Source organism: Pezoporus wallicus, unplaced genomic scaffold, assembly GCF_028554395.1.
Source record: "Pezoporus wallicus isolate ANWC-B61680 ecotype Strahan unplaced genomic scaffold, APGP_CSIRO_Pwel_v1 contig_7293, whole genome shotgun sequence".
NCBI lineage: Eukaryota > Metazoa > Chordata > Aves > Psittaciformes > Psittacidae > Pezoporus > Pezoporus wallicus.
This window is the reverse complement of record NW_026637242.1, coordinates 991758-1018065: the sequence shown is the minus strand read 5'-3', so window position 1 is coordinate 1018065 and position 26308 is coordinate 991758. Positions and strand designations below refer to the sequence as shown.

General features: G+C 37.5%; 1 protein-coding gene across 1 annotated transcript in view; it reads right to left on the bottom strand.

The window, feature by feature from the left end:
- Positions 1-26308, bottom strand: part of FBN2 (fibrillin 2) — a 157922-nt gene that overhangs the window by 54764 nt on the left and 76850 nt on the right. Inside the window, exons 20-28 of the mRNA XM_057404425.1 lie at positions 19706-19825; positions 14521-14658; positions 13143-13193; positions 12552-12677; positions 9774-10001; positions 6803-6928; positions 4309-4437; positions 2075-2200; positions 450-575 (exon numbers count right to left, since the gene is read on the bottom strand). Coding sequence (XP_057260408.1) covers positions 450-575; positions 2075-2200; positions 4309-4437; positions 6803-6928; positions 9774-10001; positions 12552-12677; positions 13143-13193; positions 14521-14658; positions 19706-19825 — 1170 coding nt within the window. The remainder of the gene's footprint in view (positions 1-449; positions 576-2074; positions 2201-4308; positions 4438-6802; positions 6929-9773; positions 10002-12551; positions 12678-13142; positions 13194-14520; positions 14659-19705; positions 19826-26308) is intronic.

Genomic DNA, 26308 nt, shown 5'->3' with positions numbered 1-26308 from the left:
CAAACCGAACCCTAAACCAAAAACCAATAAATAAAAAAATCTCTATACCTCTGTTCTCCTTACCAGTGTGATGACAACTACATAATTCAGTATTACTATAATGAAACATTTAATATATAATAGCAAGAAAATGTGAATGCACGGGGCTGTTCTTGCTTGATCAAGAAATCACACGATATTTTCTGATTGTTAGCTCAAGCCTCTGATTTTAATGGAGTAGTACCAAGAATATATTTTTCCCAAAGTACCCAGCAGTGCTCAATACAGCAGCCATACTTTTAGTCCTTCTTTATATTTCTAAAGTAAAGGTTCATGATATGCCTAATAGAAGAAGAGAAGATGGTCTTGCTCAGTTTCAAAGGCAGGCATCAAATTAAATAAAAAGAAAGACCAGATGAAACAATATACACTGAAGCAGAAATACATAGGTGAAACTGTACAACACTTGCCTATGCAGCCTTGTCTGTCAGGAGTAGCCTGGTACCCAGAGTTACAGGAACACTGGTATGTTCCAACCATGTTCACACACTTGCCATTTCTGCACAGATTGTCACTTAATGAGCACTCATTTACATCTGGAAAACAATTATTCAAATCAATTACCTGTTACTCAGAATGCAGAATAACTGCTCAAATGCTAAAGAATGAGGGCGAGAGGTAATATTTTAAACTGATGGCTTTGAGGCTTTTTCAGTTTCTTTCTTAGTGTGCTCCAGTTCAAGTGGATGCCTAGCCCATCCCTGAGCAGTGATCAGTGACTTCCAGCCAACTTCCCCTCAGTTTCTATACTGAGCATGACATGCTGTGGTATGGAATATCCCTTTGGGTCAGGTGTTCTGTCTCTGCTCCCTCCCAGCTTTTTGTGCCCCTCCTCACTGGAAAAGCGTGAGAGACTGAAAAGTCCTTGATTTAGAGTAAGCACTACTTAGCAACAACTAAAACACAGAATCATAGCATAGTTAGGGTTGGAAAGGACCTTAAGATCAAGTTCCAACACCCCTGCCATGGGCAGGGACACCTCACACTAAACCACGTCACCCAAGGCTCTGTCCAACCTGGCCTTGAATGCTGCCAGGAATGGAACATTCACAAGTTCTTTGGGCAACCCATTCCAGTGCCTCACCACCCTAACAGGAAAGAACTTCTTCCTTATATCCAATCAAAACTTCCCCTGTTTCAGTTTTAACCCGTTACCACTTGTCCTGTCACTACAGTCCCTAATGAAGAGTCCCGGTCCAGCATCCCTATAGGCCCCCTTCAGATACTGGAAGGCTGCTATGAGGTCTCCACGCAGCCTTCTCTTCTCCAGGCTGAACAGCCCCAACTTTCTCAGCTTGTCTTCATACGGGAGGTGCTCCAGTCCCCTGACCATCCTTGTGGCCCTCCTCTGGACTTGTTCCAATAGTTCCATGTTCTTGTGTTATCAACACTGTCCTCAGACTAAAGACAAAACACAGGACTGTACCAGCCACTAAGAAAATATTAATTCCATCCCACCTGAAACCAGGATGGCAGCTCTGAACAGTATGTTTAAGCCAGTGTCCAAAGGTTTATCTTCTTTGTTTCTGGTCTGTGAGCATTAACTGCACAGTCTGCTGGTTTAAACCATCTCTTGAAGGAACTACGCATCAAACACAGAAACGAAGGAGACAATAGGCATTATATTTTTTGCATTTTTTCACCATTTTGGTGAATTGTGTGCAAAAAGGAGAGCACATTGTGCAATAAGGCACAACACTTTTTTTATGACTGTAGGAACGTTTATGTTGTGCTTGCAAGTATTTTACTTAAAAGTTGCCACCATGTGTGGTACAGTCCTTTGAGTTGCTAAGTAATTTCTAATAGGCCTTGTAAAATATTCCTCTTTGAAGTCAACAGTGTTAAGGGCACTATAGATATTACAGGATCTGTAAAATACTCATATAAAGTTACTCATATAACGGAGGAGCATGAATTTGTATAAAGCATTCCTGAAACCCCATCCTTGCCATAGACAAGAAGTTTTCATAGCACAAATGACCAGTCTTGTCAGAAAGCTGCAGACTACCACTCAGAGTTGGTACATAGCTGGCACCTATGCATTCTTCACGTCCTGGTGACAGCTCATGTCCCGAAGGACAGTCACAACGAAAACTCCCTTCGGTATTCACACATGTGCCACCTCTACACAGCAGAGGGTTGCGTTCACATTCATCAATATCTGTGAAGAAACCATGATAAACAAATAAGAAATCATTTCTAAGGAGTAACAAAGAGAAAAGCAATTCTCAGTGCCTCTATGTGACAAAACCTGGAGCTCAGACATAAAAGGTTTCCTTCATTAAAGCAGTGCCACTCCTCCTATAGTGTTTGACAAACCAAACAAAAAACTATACTTACTAACTCTAAAAATGGGCATTTTCCCCCTCAATCAGATCAGAAATCCATAATTCAAAATTAAGTATCCTAAGAGACACAGGGCACAAGAAAAGACAGCAATTGCTTGAATAGTTGCCATTTAGAATGATGTATGAATGTGATGAAATTTTGAAAAAAGTGCTTCTTAATGCAACGAGACACTCATCTATGTATGCATTAAAATTGCTGTCTGTGGATGCTGTTAATGAGGATGTATGTGTAAACTTTAAACTGAATGGCTATTCAGTTTGGTAACTCCTGAATATGTTCTTGTGTGGTTTGTAATATGCTTGTTACACCTTAAAATGGCAAACTGACTATTTGACTCACAAACCTCAAAAAACCAGCTAATGCTGTAGATGTGGATGAAAAGAAATATGACCAAAGGTTTAAAAATTCAAATTGCAAGAAGCACATACATTTTTGGACTTCCAGGAAGCATTATGACTACCTACGCTTGAAACAATAGACTTTTATTCAACAGGGAGACTAGTGTTATCTTTCATTAGCCTGATAATTTGGCCAATATATCATTGGGTTTTGCGGTTATTCATGGAGGGAGAATCTGCCTGATGACAGAATTCAACATCTCTTTTGCTATTATCCTGCTTGGATAGTCCTTGCAGCTCCAAAATGTTTCTGTTGAACATTACCCTTTCCCTTTCTTAGTTCCTGCAAAAGGCCCTCAAGAAGTGATTTCTTGTCTTATCTCCTCACTCTGTTTATTTATACATCTTGCTTCCCTGCCTCTGCCTTATAGATCATATATGGTCACCATACAGTACTGATTCTCTGCATTGTACTCATGAAGGCTATTCAGCTTCCATGGTTTAGATTCTTTGTTATACTCATCTCTGAATCAGGCAAAGATTGCTGACTTTTAGAGTTTAAAATCATCACAGTTTGCAGGATATTAAGTACAGGTGACAGGAGGCCTGTGGTCATAGGACCACATATTTGGGTTCAGTTAATGAGGACAAAAGCTCCTTACAGAACTTAAAACACACAAAAAAAGGAAACATAAGACAGCTAAAAGCACGAACAGGTGATGTAAGAGAAATACAAAGACACTGTCTGCGTATTCAGGGATTGGGTTAGGAAAGCCAGTCACCAGGACTTCACCCTAGTAAGGGATGTTAAGGGTCTAATAGCTGCAGCAGAAAGATGAGGGGAAATGAGGGAAGGGAACTGCTGACAAAAGACATCAAGACCTATGAGTACTGAAAGGAAGCTGGCCAATGTCATTTTTAAGCCATTCTTGACCATCTCTGAAAAGTCATGGAAATAACACAAGGATCTTTAGGGTGGGAGAAGAGGAAATGTCAAATCAGTCTTCAAGAAGGGCAAGGAGGAGGACCCATTCAGCCTCTTCTAGGTGAAAATCTCAAGAGTTTTCACTTTCATTATATGTTTCATGATGTATTTCACAAAGTACTCCACAATACTAACTCAATTATTTTTAAGGTGACTAGTATTTTTTGGTTTCTCCATATCTATTCTTACAACTTTAGACAGATTAGAGAGGTGATTTTTCAGAAAACGCTCCCAAAATTTCTCAAGTACTGGAAGAACGAAGGAAAAGTGAATCACACTACTTTTGAAACTCCAGCCTTCTATTCCTAACTTTACCAAATGTTTGGATATCGCATTGGCCATTTTTAAAACACATGAATGAATAGTTGCTGCCATTCTAAAATATCTGCAAAGAGACATGTAAAAGTAATAGGCAGAAAGAACAAGCAAAGCTATATGCATAGCTTGTATCTGCAGCAATATCTGCCTCATTTATTCAAGAAGTCACAATAATTATATGTATAAAGTGTTCAGTGGAGCAGAGCTCATATTGTATAGACTACAGTCAGGTTTTGCATGGTAAATGGACAGACTCCAGGTCATCCTGGCAACACTTACCCATACAGTTCTTCATCATCATAAATCCACTTTCATAACCATCAAAGCACTCACACTCAAAGCTTCCAGGAGTGTTGACACAAGTACCACTTCCACATAAGTCAGGGGAGATCCGGCATTCATCAATGTCTGTTTTATAGTAATGGAGAGATAGAAAAATCAAACAAAGTTTAAGGTTATTCTGCTTTTTCACAGAAGTGAACACTTGGCCATTATAAATTAACCCTACAAAAATCATATGTAGTATGTAAATCAACTGCCAAAAATTAAATATGTTTAATATTTAAAAGAATATTTGATTATGTGAATATGAGATATGAATATAAATTACAAGTTTGTGAAAGATTCATAGAGCAGTGCCTTCAAAGCTCTCAACTATAGATTAAACTAAGGCTTCCATTACGTGTAATTTAAGGTTAGATTTCTATGGAAATTACTAACTGTAATAAATTCTGAGTTGTTATAAATACAGAGGTACCAACTGACTTCATGGCTATAGTGCCACTGATATTAAAAGGCTTATTATGAAGACATTTATCCAGTAATAGCATTGTAAGCTTACATATGCCCTTTCTATTAAGAATTAAAGTAGTACCTTTGAAAGCCAGATTTATGGTTCAATGGTTATCTTACTAATTAACGTTGAATGAAACTTACTACGGAAAACTAGCAGGTTTGCAGAAGGTAAAAAGAAGAGAAGGAAGAGCTTTTTGTAATACACACTGCTAATGAGGCACGAAGCTAAGCAGTAATTTGTAATATGGATATGATCCAGTGGGACAGGCCAGTGCTGAAGGAGACGACTAGAAAGAAAAACTGCAGACCCTGCTATTTACTACCTCCTCCTATATTTATAAGACTTCTGCCTTCCTTAGTCTACTGCCCACTCACTGTTTGGGGTGAACTAGGGTTCAATGCCTTTGTTTCGTGTTCTCCAGCATACTCTCTACCTTCAGCTTCATTAACTGCTATGTCATAAATTTTCACATATTAAGAAACCATGAAGTCTGTACAGGGAATAACAGAATACTTGAAACAATGAAGACATTAGTCCAAGATAAAGCATAGGATTGGTTCTGTCATCCAAGAAGGCCAGGGAGCAAGGAATCAGAAAGGAGCATCAATATGTTTGCAATACGCTGGTAAGCTGGGCAGCAGACTCATTTGTGTAAATGGCTGAAGAAAAATAGGCAAGTATAAGACTAACTAAAGAATCTATTCAAGATATAAAACAGTTCTTTTTTCACCACATGCAATAGCCTCCTTTGCCTCTATGTCACTCCCCACAGCCAGGTTTCTGCCGGGACAGGATAGCTCAGTCCTCAAACACAGATGTGTGGAGGCGTTGGATGTGCTGGGCCTGGGATGTTACAGTGTATCTGCAAGCTTTATAAAACATATTGTTGCTAATTTAAAAAATAATTTAAAAAATAAATAAATCTTAAAGTCTTCCATTTAATAAAAACAAGCTCTCTACAGCTGCTCAGTAGCACATTTTAATCGGAACAAATATTCATTGGAAAACAGAACCAAAAAAAAGCTTTTGTAGGGAGCAGTTTTCTGACCTATTCTTGCTAGTTTAGAAATAAAAATTTGTTAAATGCATTACTCATCAATACAATCACTATAAAACCAAGGAAATCACCAGTTAGGGCAACATTAACATCCAGACCAACCTCAGTTAACATGCCTTACCACCCACACTTCATATTATTTTATGGACGCCGGTGTGGTACAACAAAACTTAATTCATTTTCAGCACAGAGCCACCCACAATGCAGGCATCTGGGTTCTCATGATCAGAAAACTATCACGCTTATCTTCTGTTTTAGTTTTTCCAGGCAGTAAAAAACAAAATATCAAACTTTTATATTAAATACAAATATCGATTTAACATTGAATGGATTTCAGTATTACAGAGGTGCCTCTGTGTGTGCTTGGCTATGAAATCTAAATGAAAATTAATTTGTAGTGGAGTTTCAAAATTTATTTGGCAATAAAATGTCCATAAAGGAAGGAACATAAATTAAGTTTATCTGTATGTTAAAACATTGAACTTGGCTTCACTATTGATACTTACTGATTTTTCAAGTTGAATGAACATGACCTAAGTATCTTTTAACAACTTTTAAAAAAATTCCTAATGTACATGTACAAAAAGAATGTTCTATTTATAAAAGAATCACTTTCTAAAAGGGAAACTTAAGACAGCTGGCCATTCCATCCAAAGATTAAGCTCTTAAAAACTGAAGTTAATGAATGACATTAAGTTTACAGATCACCAAGCCATTCAACAAGTTCAAGTTCCTTTAAAATGCCGATGGGACATGGCAGAGTTCCCCATCACTGGATGTTCCCAAGATGGACAGGATGTTAGATAATCTCATCTAGGTTCTCTTTCCCATAAAAGCTTGGAGCAGATGATCTTGTGAGACTCCTTTCAACCTGGGCTATTCTTTGATTCTAGGAAAAACTGTGGAAAATGAAGACTTACCTGTACAGTTTCTTTCCTCCATATCTACAGTAAACCCACTGTTACATCTACATTTGAAACTTCCAATTGTGTTTCTGCATTTACCATTCATGCACATACCAGGAAACATTTTACATTCATTGATATCTATGAAATAAAAACAAAAGAAAAGATCATCCTTAAGCATTAATGTATATATATTTAATGGAAATTTCCTGTTCCTTCTTCACCAGTTGTATTGGGCATTAAAGGCAGGGTTTGGGTTGCAGCAGTCTGGAGGGATGGCTTCTACCTACACAGAATGGAAAAATGTGGCAATAAGGTAAGCAGGAGAGGGCACTGTTGGAAACAGGAATGTAGATGCACTCTTGGAAGGCAGAACTTAATTTCTGAGGAGAAACCCCTGAGAGACTGCTAGCCCTGAAAGACCTGTTTCAGGGCACAGACACCTGTGAGGGACTGCAGCCTCTGGAATTTCCACAACAGAGCAGGGACATCCCTGAGGGCTGTGGATGACCCACGTCACAGCAGAGATATGCCTGAGGGACTGTGGCTTGTAGATGACCCAAGCAGAGCCAGGAACACCCTGAGGGACAGTGGTGCATGGAGGGTGCATTCTGGGGCAGAGACACTTCTGAGGGATTATGACGCACATGCAACCCCTACTATGGTAGGGAGATCCCTGAATGACTATGACCTATGGATGATCCATGTACATGAGTACACAAGTGATCCACACTGGGGCTAGGACACCCTGAAGGAGCACGGGCTGCAGGCAACCCAAGCTATAGCAGGAACACCCCTGAGGGACTCTGTCTCATGGAGGAGCCCATGCCAGGGCACAGGAAATAAATAAGAAGGAAAAAGCAGTAAAAGAAAAGACTAAGAAACAATGGGTGACAAAGGGACACTGTCACGGTGTCTCCAAGGCTCTGTGCTGCTAACAGCCTCATCCATGGGACAGGAAGAGGCAGACACCAGGAAGGGTGGAGGAGAGGTGCTAGGCTGAAGCCAAGCCTGGGGGAGGGGAGAAAAGATGTTCCCCTACCTGTTGAATTGTTTATGCTTTGCTTCCCAATAACCAAACCAATTTGTATGCATCAGCAATCAACCAAATTTAGTGAAATTTCCTGAGCTGAGACTCTTGACCATGATGCAGCCTTCCAGTACCTAAAAGGGGGCTACAAGAAAATCTGTAGAGGTACTATTTACAAGAGCATGAAGTGACAGGACAAGAGAGAATGGCTTTAAGCTCATAGAGGGTAGATTTAGTTTAGATATTAGGAAGAAATTCTTTGAGTGTGAGGAGACACTGGAACAGGTTGCTGAACATGGATGCACATGGATGCACCATCCCTGGCAGTGTTCAAGGCCAGGCTGGATGGGGCTCTAAACAATCTGGTGTAGTGGAAGGTGTCCCAGCTTGTGGAGGAAGTTGGACGTTTAGGATGATCTTTAAGGTCCCTTCCAACCCAAACCATTCTATGATTCCATAATTCTATGATGCCAGTGTGGGTATTGCGCTCTGTTTTGCTTTCTAATGCATGGTGTTCCTCAACCAGCTTGTAAAAGTTGCAACTATTACCTGGTCGATTGCAATATTTTTAAAATTGAGATTGCCACAGTGGTATCCGGAGCTCAGTTTAAAAAAGGGTAACCTTTGTAGAATATCAAATGAAATGTTTTTTCTCTTCTAAGTCCATTTTGCTGGAGCATTGGATAACACAGGATGCTAAAGGATCTTGCCCAGGACAAATAAAGATTTTTCCTGTGTCAGCCTCCCTCATATGCACTCCCCCAACAGCATTTAAAAACTTTAATGAGCTTTTCTTTCACACTGCGATGTAATTTGCTGGATGAATGTCTTTACCCAAGAACCATCTCTGATGAAACAAACTTCCATATCTTGCATGTGAATGGCAGAAAAATGTGGTCCAAATACAAAAGCAGAAACAAGAAGCAAAACCTTGCAAAAATCTTCGAGTGGACAAGAATTTACTATTATTAAATAATTAAGAATTTATTGTTTCAAATTAAATATTTTTAGAAAAGTTTTTTTTATGATTATATATTTTTATTTGTGATATAGAATTATTATATTCCTTTTTTGTTGAGTAAAGCACCACTTAATGTTGTGAGCTTTGCCTGAAAACAATAATATTTGAAAATCAGAGCTTACTTACGATGAAAGAGAGGTCTAATCTGTTTAAAGTTTTCTCAATTGACTCAACATATTTCAATGCAAATGCTTCAGAATACATGCTTTTAAAAACAGATAGAATAATAAAATAATTCTGGATCACCTCAGCATCTGCACACAGAAATTATGGTCTTATTCTCATATCTGAGTCACCTAAAATACCTCAGATCTGCTTACTTAACATTTTCCAGCCTCTTCAGTTTTTTTTTTTTTTGCGGTACAGGAAGTGAATCTAGTAAAATTTGGACAAGAGGCTTCTATTTATTACTTTATCACTGCAGCTCCTTGTTATTGCCCACATAATGTTAATACAACAGACACACTTCACTTTTAATCACGTATTAATTATGCAAACCATAGAAAGTACCCATCCTTCTTCAGTCTCTCTTTCAAAGAACCCTGGCCAAATTTTCATCATATTTTATGCTTAACTGTTAACTCCCTGACTTTATGGAGCCTCACTCTGCAAAGCACTACCTAAAAAACAAGGTGCACATTTTCTGCTATTCTCATCATTGAGAGCTCCCTCCCTTCAGTCCTGTTGTAGTAATTTCCCTTTACTCCTTACCAAATTCAAACATTGCACCTTTTCCTTTTAGGCTCCTGTAATACTCTTGATCACCATGCAAACAGAGTTTTCCACAGGTAAGGTCAGCTCTTTCAGGCAACCATCTTTATAACATCTCTCATCTCAAGTACATAATAAACATACACACAAATCCTGACATTTTCTTAGAATATGCACCCAGGTGTACCTGTAATTAATTCTTAAATCCAAGAATGAACCCTTACCTTTATAAAATGGCCTGCCAGTTAGAATATCTCCCCTGTTGGAAAAGCCAGGACCTCTGGGGCACAGAGCCTCATATTGCTTGGTGCCAGGCTTAGGACACTCCTCGCAGCCAGAGCCCCAGGCAGCCCCCACAGCACAGCAGCAGGCATCCATACGAAACTTGCCAGTCATGGACTGAAGGCACTCATCTTCATCCCATTTCAGATAGCATTGCTCCATGCGGATATCTGCTCATTTTACAACAAAAAATAGTAATTTTATCCTTTGTTTTATAAGTGCTTCTACACATGTATAGCACAGAGGAAAATCAGCAATATATCAAGTAATTACTGCATAAAGAGAATAGTGATTAAGAAGCCACATATATGGGTGGATGCACCGTGTAGGACTTTTCCAAATAACTGGGGGTTCCTGGCACTGGCTGCAACAGGGCTTCCCAGCTTGAAATGTGGGCCTGGATGATGATTCGGTTGTAGCTGGTGATGTATTTGTTCTTAATCATTGTTCGCTCTGTGCAGTAATGATGTAATGCATTGCTAATTTCCTCAGTGCTATACATATTTATATATATCTCTATCTGATTCACTTTACTGTGCTTATTTACTACATATATATATACATATATATACCTGATTCATATTAGTGTGCTTGTTTGCTTTAGTGTGATTATTCCCTTTAGTGTTCTTGTTTAATAAACTGTACATGTTATACAGCTAGTGTGTGGTCATTTTATTGAGTACCCTGCCTGTCAGCAGAACAATCTGGAGTAACTGGCAGGATACAAAACAAAATGGTATTTTTTAAGATAAAGTTTCCTGAGATGATGGAGCTGGGTATCCCAGGCTGGGAACAATTACCTTATCGAAATACAGTTGCTGAATAGTTGTGTTTTGGTTTATGTGAGAATTGGTACTCCTGTTTGAATGAGGCAGGACAGCTGTATTTTCTTTATAAGTATAAGCATTAATATTTCATATAATATACTGGACTGAAGGCTAGGCTTTAGAAAACCTAAAGGAACTCTTAAATGCTTAGCAAAAAAGCTTTGGAGAAGATGCAAGATCTAAAAATAACACAGATGAGCTGCTGAAGTATTCTCCATACAAGCCCTTCAAATTTATGCAGGTTTATAATGTAATTTTTTGTACCCTATGCACATCTGAAATTAAACAATTTAAAAGCAAATATAAGAAACAGAAACTGTTAAAAGAATACCATGATCATATTTATTTTAATTTCCAGAGATTCAGCAAACATACTACTAATAAGTATTTGTTTGCCGTAAAAACACTGTAGTGGATCCTGTAGGAAATATAACATGCTTCAGAAATACATGACATATTGCGCAGTGCTTGTGTTGCATAGGCAAATACATGTAATGTTACTGTTACAATATTAAAGGTCATTTTGTCATTAAAATAAGAAAAGGGAATGTGTCTTTGAGGGTAAAGGAATCCTGTGTATTGCTTGAAAACAGATTCTTTGTTCCAACTTTTCATTATAGCTACCCACCACAATTAAATTCACACCTGTTCTCACCATATTTTTCGTTGAGAAATAATACAGGGTTGATGGCCACAGGTGCCAGTTACTGGCAACAGTAAGTTTGGTGTTGGGAAGGTGGAGTATCAAGTAAAACCTAACATGCAAAACTGCATATGTACACACAAATGTAACAGATACATGCAACTGTGCAGACTTGCTTTTTTATTGTTTCTTTTTTTCTGAGACATTTATACTGATTATACACATCTGTTTGATTTCAAAAGCCTGCTTATTTTTAAAAATATCTCTAGAATTAAAAAAAAAACACAACTTGGTAACTATTTGTAGCAGCTATTGGTAAGGCACAATTAAAGCAAAAGAATTCCCTTAAATTTCAGTCTGCTTGAGGAAAGAGATCACTGTTGAAATAAAAAATTGAATGTTAGAGTAAGAGAATCTTTGACATAAAGCAAGGGCTGAAAACTTATTTTTTATTCCTCTGCGCTGTTTTCTTAAAAGAAATCAGTGCTTTCAGCAGTCATACTTTTACAGTCCTTTAGAAATGGTAAGAACAAATAATATGGATTCCTGAACCTACTCTAAATATCCAGTACATCCTGACTTTTATCTTTCTTCATTTCTGCCCACCGATTTCTGAAGATGCTGACTAACAATACTAAATAGACTTGCTACAGAATACTTCTGTTTTCTGGAACTTAAATAGGGGTTCAGTATTTTTTATGTTTGAAGTCTTTCCTAGAGAAATGTAGGTCTTCATGGACATCACGTTTTGCAGTAGAAGATATTAATCTGTACAACAAAGATGAAGCCTTATTTTTATTTACACTCTTTTGATTACTCCCAGACAGATCAAATTAGTGCTACAAGGTAGTATCTGAGTTTCACAAAATGACTGGATAGCCATGGAGAAGAGCACCATTCACAGATTCGCAGTGCATCGCAGTGCATCACAAGCTGCTGACTGCTTATCAACTACCTTTCAGTAAACCAGACAATGCTGTTTGCAAATAGGAGTCAGAGTAAGGGCAGCACTCTAGCAAAACCTATTAACTGCATTGTGTGCAAAACAAGTCTTTACCACAAACATTCATATTCCCCCTCAAGGGATTAACTGCCATAGGCTTTTGACATTTCAGCAAGCCTAAACTGAAACATACACTTAACAAACTGCTTTCTGAGGAATTCAGAAATCCTTTCACATTCCTTTGAGAATAACTTTGGACAGCTGTTGGACACACCTAGAAAGCTAGCACAGTTGAATGTGCTCTTACCTAAACAGACTCGCCCTGTTCCATCCAGTGTCAGTCCTTCAGGGCACTCACAGTGAAAGGAGCCTCTGCTGTTTATGCACCGCCCGTTGGGACAAATCCCAGGGAAAACATCACACTCATTTACATCTGTTTGGGAAACAAAGAGTTTAGTTATGTGAAGGAGACAGTTACAGCTTTATTGAGAATTTAAGCTACATAAAAGAAAGCAGGAGGCTTTCATCCATACTGCATTATTCTCTGAACACTGTTCTGAACAAGCATTTGGCTCAGTCTCAAGGGACTCTTTCAAGATCTTCAATCATAGAGCACTAAGATCCCACACTCACTTCTCTTAGAAAACTGATGGATATGGCTTTAGAGAAAGAAAAATTAAAGGGATTAAATGTATTTTGACAGAGCATTTCCATTCTGCATATCATTTTTATATTCTTCAACAAACATGTAACATAACACTTCCCCCACAGTCAGTAACTGCCTGTGAAGATGTTCAATATGATTATGCCTAACAAAACCAATGTAATAAATCCCCTTTTATCTCATTTTTTAAAGACAAAAAATAGTGACATCTTCAGCAACAAGCAAAAACTTCACCTTCACAGGTAACACCCTTCACTCTGGCAAATCCTCTTGAGCAAGCTGTGTCTGGAATCAAGCCAGAAAGATATATCACTGATCAGAATGATAGAAACATAGGAGTAAGTAATTTAAAAATAAATATATTTTCTGAATTCTCTAATAATTTGACTGTATAAGGTGGTGAGTGTTCTAGCATAAATCAAGAAAGGCAGTGAATCATTTATGTTGCTTAAAACAAATGAATAGTTGAGCAAATTAAATCTTAGACAATTACTCTGTCATGTGCTTTCCATAACAGAGACAAGAATGCTCAGGTGAAGAGGTAGATATGAATCTACTCATATCAACCTCTGCAATCAGATGTAGCTAAAAGGTAAATTTCCTGTACACTTGCCTGAAGATTTAAAGCTTTAGTGATGCCAATTATCACAAAAGGCTTTTTTTCCACTGCAGCTTAATAAAGTATCTGACAAATCACATTATTTTAGGATGTAAAATGTTGCATGATGTAGTTACATGAAAGCTTGCTGAAGTTTAGAGAATAGGAAACTAAATGGTCAAATATACCCAGACTGAGCTTATTAGCTGTCTAGGTTGATCAGTGACTGATCAGTTCCACCAGTCTAACCTGACCATGCTGCTTGCTGGAGCCCAAATCTTTATCTTTGCTTGATGCTGCACTGCACAGTTAAGAGCCCTGTTGGATGTTGTTTGCACCATGCTTGTTAGATTGGATACATGTACCCATAGTGATTGTGCCAATTAAAAATTAAAAGCTAAAACATCCTGCACTAGTTCAGCTGCAAGCAGTATTATTCAAATGGGGAGAATTACTCGTATGGGGAGAATTACTTGTATGGGGAGAACATGGCACAGTATTTTTTCCAAAATAAAGCACACAGTTGGAATTCCTGCTTCCAACTTCTGGACCTAGCCCTATAACCTAACAGCATTACTATTCTGCAATCAATAATTGTACATAAGTCAGGTATTTGAAAACAGCTGGAAAAAGTGTTAACAGTCCACAGCATAAAAAAACCCACAAGACTTTTACCAGATATTTCACTTTAACACTGTAGTCTTTACTTTCCTAGCCCAATGCACAGTCCCTGTGGAGATGAAACACATGTAATTACTGAAAGATTTATCCACATGCTATTAGAACATCCTAAGTTATTAGAATGATCTTTGATGGTGGAGATTACAAATAATGCTAAATAAGACAACTTCATTTCATAGGGTTTTTGTGTTGTCTGTTTGTTTTCTACACAGAAAATCCTGAGAATCTATCTAGTGGCCTTTCTCTTTTCCCAAAAGATCACAAAAAAGATCTAGGAAAGGAAAAGGTCTTTAAGATTATTGAGCCCAAAAGATGGAGGATATGAGAGCATACCTAATTCACATCGCTCACATGGGCTGCCCCAAGCTGCTCCTAAGGTAGCACAACATTCAGATTTCAGTGTGGCACCATTGATGTTGACTTCACAGCGACTGTCTTGGATGTTAAGCCAGCAAGTCCCCTTCAGACTATCTGCAGCAGAATAGAAAACAATATGGAATCATCACAGCAAAAACAGCTAGCATGCCATGTTCATGCCACCAGTAGACAAGAGAGGACAGGCTCTCTTTTAAAAGAAAACCTTCCATTAAAGTAATTTTGTACATATTTTAGTTTAGATGTGGTGGAAAGGGATAGCAGTATCACTAAAAGTGAGCAATAGTGAACACTGAGTCATTTTATAGTTCAGGTCCCACAGCTAGCAGAGGTCCTCCAGATACTACAGTGGATTTATTCATTTTTTTTATCAAGACACTGATCAGCTTAAAATAGATAAGTCACAACAAAAGCAGAGATCACAACCTCAGACCCTTCCAGATGACTGTCTAGATCACTGGGTTATGAAATCCAGATGCTCTTGCCTCTCTCCCACCAGTGAACCTTCATGGTTGTCAGGAAGGAAATAGAGATAAAAATGTGGGGGATAAGGGTGTGCTGTATTCTTTTAGGGGTTTACTTTTGCTGGTGCATTAGCTATGCTTTGAACATGCCTGTTAGGTTATACCCCACCCTTGGCTCCAGAGAGCCCAGCCCCAGCACATCCAGCTCCTGAATCATGTATTGAGTTACCAGGCTGGGAACCCAGAGCAGCTCAGGGCAAACCCATTTCAGTAAGTGACCAGCCACATCAGGCAGGACCTCCTAACTGCTGTCCAGGCTAGACAGCCGCTGAGCAGAGGGGAGATTTTCAGCCACAACTGTTGTCTCTGCTGCCTGAAATCTTCTGAAATTCTCATTTACATACCTAAATCCTCAAGTCTTTATACCTACACTTTTGGTGCCCAAGCTGTTTTTCAAAATGGTGGTTAGATCCTAAATCAGTTACATAATTTAGAATTTGTACTTACAACACTTTTGCTCAGTACTTTTACAATATTACACTCAAATGGTATAAAATTCCTTGAAGAAGACAACAACCTTTGTGATCAGATAGAAAAAGCAATCTGTAAAGAACAAAACCATATTGGGAAGTGTGCACTGGTAGACTTTCATTATATGTGCATACTCAGAGTACAAAGCTAAGCAAGTGGCCCAGATGAATTTAATGAGATGACTAATGAAAGAGGAATAGGACTTGGCTTTAAGAGTTATATATGTTATATGTACAAAAAGCCAGACCATCTATTAGGTGCTGTTGATGAGTATTACTAATACCTAATCTTTAGCAGCAATGTGCTTAAGATACAATCATTCCAACTATTTTTTTAAACAACTTGAACATTCCTACAGAATTGTCAAGCAATAAATTTATGCAGACCACAGAGAGCACAACCCTTCTTTGGCTAAAGAAAGAGGAAAAAAACTGGCACAAGAATGTGACTGGAATCAGCTCTAGAAACTGGGCAATGTACTTCATTAACAGTATAAAACAGTTGTATTACTTAAGTTAACATTGGCCTCAAAATTGTGAGGCAGAACACCACCCTTGAAAAAGTGCACAAACTAACAAGTGGTGTAGAACTGTGGAAAAGGCATCTTTTCCACACATTGATCAGCCTTTTGCTAACAGTCAAGACTTGGGTTAACATAATGAGATCAAAGATGAAACCTGCACAGTCATTAGCTGGGTCAGCTCTTAGCCAGTCATGGGATAGTCACCACATGTCCACATTGAGGGACCAACCTGGGGAGAGGAAATACAGGGGGTTTATCTGTATTTTTACGCCATATCCAGCTTGCCGCCCACATGTTGATGTCTCTGCTCTATTTTATGAAAATGTAAATGCTTCCATTACTTTATCAACTAGAAGTTTCTTGAGCTCGATATTATTTCTTTTTAGTAGCCAACTTTACAGGATGGAAAAATCAAAATAATATCTCAAAAAGTATTTAAATTATACATATTAGCAGGTGACTTTTCTCATACCAGCTGCATCTACATTATCTTACTGAAGTGTGATTGTCTTATCTTCTTATTTCCTTTATTTTACATAATCTCTTTTGTTCAGTTGAAATCTACAATTGGCAGTCACTGTGACTCTTGCTTCGGTGAAAAAGTTATTATCCAGCATCAAAGCATTCTTTTGGTGGCTTGCATCTCTTTGATTCTGACTTGAAGAAGAATATATGCATACTACAGGCAGATGGCAGCCTACTTGTTGCGCACTTTATGAATTCCACAAATCAAAACATGCATAAAAAACATGTATTAAATTCATACTTTAAAAAGCATAAATAGCAGCATTGCTATTGTATAAGCAATTCCCAAAATAACAATGCAAAACACTTTTACTTAACACTTTTAGATGCATTTAAAAAAAAAACACTTTTTTCCTCTAAGAGTGCAGACTCAACTTTGCAAACACTGTCAGTGTGCAAGCAAAATAAATGCAAAATATGTCAACATTTTTGCTGGATGCTGCTGAACTATCATCCCTCGTTTGCTGGAGGTTTCAGCTGAAATATTGAGTGCAAATGCTGTGACTTGAATTCTGAATGTAATTTGAGCATGTCCCCTTTTTGCTGCCCAGGAAAGTTCACAGAAAGAGACAAATGGCTCACATCTATACCGAATTTGTACAGGTAATATGGATGCAAACCTAGGTCTTCAGCCTTGAGGCTGAGCAGACTGAGCTTAGCAACCTGAGGAATTGACAGACTGAAGCCTTCTGTCCCCAAACTGAGTAAAGAACACGCAACAGCCATATAGCCTTACCATATAATATCAGTCTCACATGCTGTACATGATCTCATCTGACAAGACAGTGAAAATCAGCAATAAGACCAAGTAGCAACAAATACACTGGAGCAATAAATTGTAAAAATGAAATTAACAGTAATATCATGTTAATCCTTTCTTATCCTAACATTGGTGCAATGTGATTTTACTTAAAAATTTTGTGCTGTTTTTAAGTTCAATAACTTTAGTTATAAAAGAAAGAAAAGCTCACATAATGTAGGACTGATTCTGGTTCTGACATGAGAGCGAATTTGAAATTAAAGAAAAAACAAAGAGGAGGTCCAGAATCTGACAGTACCTTTGATCATTCTTATGGAGAACACAACACATTCCCAAATGATATCACTATTTTAGCCATACATTGATGTTTTGGCACATGCTTTTCTTATCTGATGCTACAGGAATGATTTACAGGGAGCAAGCCACTAAAAAAATTAGGGCAAATACTTTCAAGATACAAATCTTTCACTGCAGTGGTAATGGGAAAAAACAACTTGTTCTACTGTAGAAGAGCGTACAACAGCATTTGAAAGTTTTTCACATGGTAAACTACTTAAAACTTCCAACCCCTTACTTACTTTTCAATAATCCAGTCTGGCCTTCTCTAATCACTACCAATTCCAATGGAAATTTTGCCAAGGTAGAAAAACACACAATTGGGCTCTAACACTATAAATCAGTATGCCTTGCATTAGCTGTGCTTCTGACCTTTCTGTCCTAACATATGCTCACCTCTACTACAGAAAACGTTCTTCTGAGACTATTTTGGTCAATGTGAAAAATTAACAATTAGGCTCACAGTACATAGCTGGCTTCTATTATTCACTCCTTATCTGACTGTTCAGGCATTTCTTTTTTGTTTACATTTTATGTTACGTATCACTAATATTTGAGCCAAGTGGGAACGCACACTCTTAAACATACCAGTGGAAACCATTCGCAAAAAAAACCCATAACATTGTTAGAATTAGGCTCTCACTGAACTTCCAGCATCTTTGGATGTGAGAACACAAGACTGAAAATATGCAGTACAAAAAAATATAGATTAGCAGGATCATATCAAGAAATTAACACAAGGTAAAAAAAAGAACAAAACAATACTAAACTTCACTGGCCAGTGATGCTGGAGGGAAATCTAAGAGAAGGCTTAGGCACAAAAGTAAAAACACTTAAAAAACATATTCACTTAAAAACATATTAAGGCACAGACAGACTCCATCCTTAAATAGAAACTTCAGTCTTTGCATTTAATTTCCTATCTGAAGAAAACCTTGGCAAGGCAAGAACGTTGAACCAAGAACACCAGACAAATCCATCTTAAAATAAAAGGCACATTTAAAATTAGCATCACTCAGTTATTTGTGACATTCCAATTCACTTTAACCCATGTATACTAAAATGACTTCAATTATGTTACACAAATAAGAGGAAACAATGGCAGCTTGTGATCACCTGAGAAGTACAGATGTCTCTAATCCTTTGAGTTTTCTTAGACAGGCAAGGCAAAAAAATCATTAATGAATGGCTTCCAAAGATAATGCCAATGACATCTTCCAGACAACTGTTGCTGCTCACTCCAATACAATCTGTGCAATGCTCTGCTTTTTTTTCAATGCAACAGAATCCTCAAAGGATGCTAACATTATTTATTTTTAAATACACACGTAAATATATATATTGTGTGTGTGTGTGTATACAATCAAGATAATACTATGTCTGCTTCAGGTGCAGTGATCCTGACAAATTCAGAGCTGTCTTACTCACCTGTACCAGATTCCTACATAAAAGGTTAAGTATCTGATTGTGCTATAATGAAAGCCATTAGCATTTCATTATAGCTAGGAAAATCATTCTTTGCAGTTCATGAACAATGTCCTGAACCCTAGAAGCCATGTGATTTCCTATCACTATTTGAGTAGATGTTCCTCCACTTTTTCTTGCTTTCTTGTCTCAGGTTTAAAAGTAGCTGAAGAACTCAATGGGAATTTTTGCTGTACAGTTTCTCTACTATCAGACTAATAGCTTTACCCATATTCTCATTCTCCCAAAGGACAAGGTAATTTATATTAACAATGACATCTGCACTCTCTCCCACCAAACAATACTGCATTTCACCACTTTCAGTTTTGACATCCTCATAAATTACGTTTCTCTCAGTTTGTTCCTGTTCCTGTTGAAGCAATCAAATTAAGTATGTGTTTGTTTGGTCTTACCTATGGAGACATACTGTCTCCTAATAGTGGGGAAATTACTCAAATACATTATTTCTTGCTTAATCAATATGATCAATGCTTTTCAAGTTGGCAAGAAAAAGGGAAAATAACAGGAGGAAATACCCACCAATGCATATCAGTCCTGTAGAGTCCAATTTGCTGCCAGATGAACATTCACAACTGAAAGATCCAAGATTGTTCCTGCAGGCACCATTTACACACGGGCTGCTTTCACATTCATCTATATCTATAATCCAGAAACAAAAGACAATGTTAAAACTAGAGCGTCCTTCTGGAAAATATTATACAGTATAAATGCTTCTTTGCCAAGACTGCCTGGTGTATTTGTCCTCCTTCACCCTCTCAGCATGACATTCAAAAGATACAATGACCAGCAGGTAGCACATGTATAGGGGCACATATTTTGAAAGTGTTAATTAAATGGCTCTTTTCTATAAAGATAATGATTTCCAGCAATTTGGACTATAAAGTTTTCCAGCACCAACTGTAACTGTCCTGTGTGAAAACAAAACTCGTTTCATATAATGCACTGCATTTCCAGACACAGCATGCAGTGCACAAAGACCTTACTGTTTCTGTCATGTATGGCTCCGTGAGGCTTTGGAAGAATTAAGAAAGCCCTGTCAGAAGCAAAATATAACAACGTTGGCTGTGATTCTCAAGTTTTGGAAAGCATTCAAGAAATAGGAATTGAAACTGGAATACTTTAAACGGTACTTCCCTTGAGCCCCTACTTCTATTTATTACCCCTGTGAGTTGTTTAAGCCAGTTCACATGTAAGAATAGGACTCCTGCAGATTGTATTATTTGCTGGTGTGTTGGTTTTTTTTTTAAGTGAAATCAGTTTTAAGTTTAAAACAATATTAGGAAATCCTTTTAAAGAACAATTGCAGATGGATATCCACCATTTCATCCTCAATTAATTTCATTTTTGGATTTAGGTCCTGAATTAAGCCATACATTGTAATCCAACCAGACAGTTCCTCTGGTCGGCCAGGAATAAAATTGTTTAGTGCTTGCTTATGTTTGCTAGTAGTGCTTGAGGAATAATGTCATGACCACAAACTAAAGTAGCCTGCTCTAAATTAATTATAAATTAATGCAGGATCTAGTTAAGCACAGGAAACATTAATAGCATCAAGAGATCAGTTTCAAGACAAACAAAAATTACTTCCTTTTTTTTTAGAAGTCACGAAAAAGACACCATTTACTATTTGGTATGTTATGATGCATCAAGTCTTAATTTCACTAGAGATCTATTCTTTCATAATCTTCTGGGGTCATATTGAGGAATATGCTTTTAAAATACTCACCAAATTATGTATATATTATTAGAGGAAAAAAAAAAAAAGAAAAAAAAAGGAAAGATGGAAAATGACCAGAAATTTAGGAAACTGATCTCTCTCGCATGCCAAAACCAAACAATTTGAAAGGCAATTTTCACAGTCCCTTTATACAATTACCTACAATTACCTACAGAGATCGAACAGGACTTGGATGTCAGCAAATTTTTGGATAATGACAGAGCTTTATGTTTGTGCAGTCTACTCTTAAACTTGCAGATTACCGAGTTTACACATTAATAATACACAGATGAGGAGATATAAGATCTAGGAGGTCCTATTGTGTCAAGACAGTGTGCTATGTGAGCGCATCCACACAGCTTCGAAGGCTGGGTGTGCTTGGCTGTGTCGGCAGCACCCAAGCTGGTAAACCCCATCCTACTATGGGCTGTCAGTCCCACAGGGCATTAGGCAGAGTTTCCACGGTACTCTGACAATCTCCTGCTTAGACACAGTTGGTCATATTTTGTCTTAGACTGGGTCCTGAGGTAGCTAACTATGGAGAGTACAGCACTGTGTATGAGCAGGGAAGGCCAGGCTAGTCTGGCACTGCTTATTTACTGATTGATGTGCTGGGAAGCACAGTACAGAAGTAGACCTAGAAAGCCAGTTACTTCTGAGAGAGCAAGCTCTAAGTCCCTCTGTATCTGAGCTGGTAGTCTGGAGGGCTTGCCAACGCTTACCTGTGTCCCTTCCCTGTAAATACATTTCATACTTTATTACCTCAGGTTTTAATACCTAGGGTATGCTCCCTGCCTCCTTGGCCTCCCTCTCTCTCCCCAGCCAGTAATACCTGGTAGTGAATAGCAGTCTGCTGCTTTTGCAGAGAAACCAGATACTGGTTCCTACAATTCGAAACAGATCACACTGAGACAAAGAAATAATCTTAAATATGCACTGTATGTCGAGTAATTATCCATCTAGAAATGCTCTTGGAGAAAGATACACTTTTTCTTTCTTTCTATCTGCCATCTTGCTTTCAGCAGTTTGGCTAGCTTCAAAAAAGAGAAAAAATTTAAAATGCAGGACAAATGAACTAAAATTAAGCTATGCATGGTTTCTCTGTGTCAAAGACAAAAAAAAAAAAAGACCGAGAGCCAAACAAGTGAAGTAATGGTTCTTCACACAGCAGGTAGAGAAATTGGAAATCCTTGCCCTAGAATGCTGAAAGCTTGCATTAATCAACAGCAATCTGGACAAGCCCATGGAAGATAAAGTCACCAAGGTCTGTATAAGGTAAAGATCCTCCTTCTGGTGTCACAAGTCCCCAGACCTCAACTGTTGGGGATTCAGGGTGTATTTTTTGAAAATAATGTTGTATGCTTGCTCTGTTGTGGGTCATAAGGACCTTTGATTAGTCTCTGCATTTATGTCTTTGATTTTATGCATATGTGTTTCTCTGTCCAGTTAGTTGCAAGTGATCTTCCCTGCTTTTAGCTAAGATGCAGCTTCAGGGAAGTTCCCATGAGGGACGAGGCATAATGTGTGCTACAGAATATTTGGGGCTTTTGGACACTGACTACATGCAAAATGAGACTTACAAGCTGGCCACATCTGGGCACATTTTCAGAGTAAAGGGGCACCATCCTGACACAGAAACTACTCACAAAATGTCAAGCTCCAACAGCATAGAGAAGCAGCAGATTTTTAAAGAAAAAGGTTTGTGTATTTCTAAATACACAGATCAACATTTTCTTGGAAATGAACTAAAATATTGTCCGAATTTTTAAAAGGCTGTCCATTCCACACCAAAGCCAGATGATATAGTCTAAACCCTCACTTGGGTTTACATCAAACATGTTCCCTGGCAAAAAAACTGACTCAATCTGACAGGTTGATGCTGTCTCCAGAGGACAATCCCCTTTCACCATTCTTTCTATGATTCTTTTTCTCCCAGTCTCAGTCTTCCTTCCCTTTTAAAGTGCAGTGCCTGCCCCTTCCTGATCCACAGACAAGCAGTTACTTTCCATGATTAGGGATGAGAATGGTAGAAGTTGGACACCATAGACACCAGGGGTGAGGAAAGTTGTGTCATAGAACCATGACATAATTGGACATGCCTCCATTTTTCCCTGATGCAGGTGAAGGAATACTCATCCCCTTTTTCTCTATGGAGTAGAAAGAGGGAGAACAGCTTTCACTCAGGATTAGAGTATACATATCTGCAGACATTAACTTCTAGTTGTTTCTACAACAGTCTTGTGAATATGCTCTAGGCCTCTGACCCCAAAAGAACAGCTTGTTAGTTTCTGCATTTGACATCCTTCAGCACTCTGCTACTTAAAAAAAAGAAAACAAACAAACAAACAAACAAAATGAAAAACAAACCCAATGCTTTTGGGGATTAACAGTTTTATAATGTTGCATTGATTATTCCCAAAAATCGCCATTCAGGAAAAAAAATTAAAGCATGAATGCACTTCAGCAGAAGTGCTCTGCTGAATCAGATGGAAAAGTATCATTTGCACAATGTAAACAAACTGCAGAAATTGTTGCATACACCTTCTTGTAATATTTTTAAAAAGTAAGCCAGAAACCCAAATTGATTTTAATTTTGTTTTCTTTTTCTTAAAATAAAAGCCACTATGTATGAAAATATGTATTAAGTTTTTTTTTAAAAAACATTATTCTTCTTAAGTGAAGTGAGCATATATTGTGAATGTCAGAGAAAAAAAATTGAAACTATCCACTGTACATTCTTGAAAATGAACTTCAAAGCACATCTGGTTTATATTTACCTAGTTATGTCACTGGAAACACAATCTAAACCACAAATCTTGCTGTAAAAATATCAGCTTTTGCAGACTCTGGAGCCTCAAAAACTGCCCCACTCCTCACAATAAACTGATAAAAAATTCCAATTGAGTTATAAATGAAAAAAAGTGAAAGGCTTTGTCTGTTCATCACAGTCACTGACGAGAATTGTATTAATTGAAAATATACTGGTGAGTAATAGGCATTAGAGCATTTTCAGATTACAGTGGAGAAGTTCTGGCTGCAGAAGTTTCTAACAAATAGTGATCTTGTAATTCCAAACTGAATTACATAGTGCTTCTTTAAAGCCAGAATTTCAACAGAAGGAGATGAATTCATTCCTCTACTGTCAACCCACTCAACATTAAAAAAAAGTAATACCCTTAATAGTCTTTATAGACAGTTTTATGCCAAACTGCTTCTGATCAGCTTTTGTTACCTGATCAGCTAAATTTAAACATCAATCTAACCATGAGATTCTAGATGAAGATAACAGGTCCTTTATGATCTTCGGATGTAAGTTAGTGTAGGTAATAGTACTGAAAAAAAACTGAAAATCCTTCAGATTTTGATGTAAAGACAATAAAAAAAGAGAAACCTTTTAGGATGATTACACTATGTTCAGAAAGGAAATACTCTTTCAGAGTTCAGCAGACATACAGGATTTTGAAATACAGCCAAGAGAAGCACAGGCAGTGTTATTCTATGAAGATGGCAAAATATCCTCCTTTTCACTAACAAGCTAAACCTAATGATCAGCATGAAGGGAGATGAGACAGGGATAGATCTGTCCTTCTATAGAATCTTTTGGAATATCAAATAATACCCTTTCATTAGTCTTTGCAGGGGCCAAGGTACAAATATTGCAAATGTACACATGTATATTCTTTAATGAATATCTAAAAATTATTACTAAAGAAAATAGTGAAAATCTCACCAAATTCACCAAACAGAAACCCAGTCTTATTTAATGAGCTTGAATGATCATCTTAGTAATTATTCTTTAAGAACAGAATAGATTTTAATTTAGGTTATGGCCTGCTTAAACAAGGTGTGTGCGCATTTTCAACCTCATGCTCACATTGGCTCAAGCTACAAAATATCTCAGTTCTAGATGACTGTCAAAGGTGCTATATGTGTTAGTTTGAATAAATTATTCTGGTTTAGAATCGATTCATAATTTGGAGAATGCACCTAGCTCCTTTAGACAAAACCTAAAAGTGGTCATATTCCTTAGAAAAATGCACTAAGGTGCCATTAAGAGGAGACATGCAGGCCTGCCATTTGAATTACTGCTAGTATCTTCTCTTCAGATCTCCATAGTATTTTTCTGTAAGTTCTTCTTTATCTTAAGTGTATTTTTTTTTTTATACTATGGTTTTGCAGTCAATATCAGCTAGCAGTGCTGTCTAAAGAAGTCACACTTTCCTCAACGAACTACTAATTCAAATGAATTTGTAAATTCACTTCCACTCAAGAATAACTCTCCTGCATGCTATTCTCCACTTAAACCCCACTCACATAAAATAAGGGATTCCCAGACTTAGTTAACTGTGTACTGATCCCTAAACTTCTTCTAGCACAGGAGAAAACACATTGCAATGATAAGGATGCCCAAAAGACAGAAAAAATCACTTTTTTCCTAAGGCTGTGGTGGGTCTGTGGTGGCTCAATGTAATCAGGAAAACACTTTTAATATGAGTATTACTGATGCTATCAAAAAACAAGTTTACATTTTATATTTGAAAATCTATATATTTTTATTTCAACAATTTCGAGAAGGTTGTTTGCATCCTGGCATCTCATTGTCTACCTGTTGGTCAGTGATATGCTCTGAAGTTCATGGCCTATTCATCTTCATAATGAACACCTCCCTTTACTTTATTATTCCATTTTTTTTCTTTCTAGAAGATTCCTTAAGAAACATGCATATTAAAGGGCACATGGCAAGCTATTTTCACAGCTAGAAATCTTTTGGTGTACAGAAACTAAACATATAGACAGATCCTGAAGAATAAATTTCACCTGAACATTCTGAATTTATACTAGGCATTGAGACAACTTAGCAGATTGAGCACTGTAAAACCTGTTTCTGCTATGTAACACTTTCATTGCTCTTAACAACTTGTTCCTTAGTAATATCAGAGAGCAATTTTTATTATACTGTAAAAATATAGGACGATTCTAGTATTACTAGGCAATAACACCCACATCCTGGAATTCAAACATCACATAAAGCATGACAAATATCAGAATTTGATGTAGAATTAACTGTTCCCACAGATTGAAGGCAGAAAAGAAAAAACAGACTTTGTGATCAAAACAGATGCAATTCCCTAAATGATAAACTAGGTGTCGTTGCTACATGATCAAGACCAGGCATATATTCTCCTTTATTTAAGCTTAAAAATCCCTTCTATAAGGAAACAAAAATATTTATATATAAATATGAACTGATTACTTGGAAAAAATTCAACGGCAAGAACTGCCATTCTGCAGAGAAATTACAAGAGGAATGCAATGATTTATACAAAATTTCATCTTTTTCCCTCATATTCATCACCATTCTGCATCTTTGTGATTATTTAATGTTATATAATAAGCAATGAAAT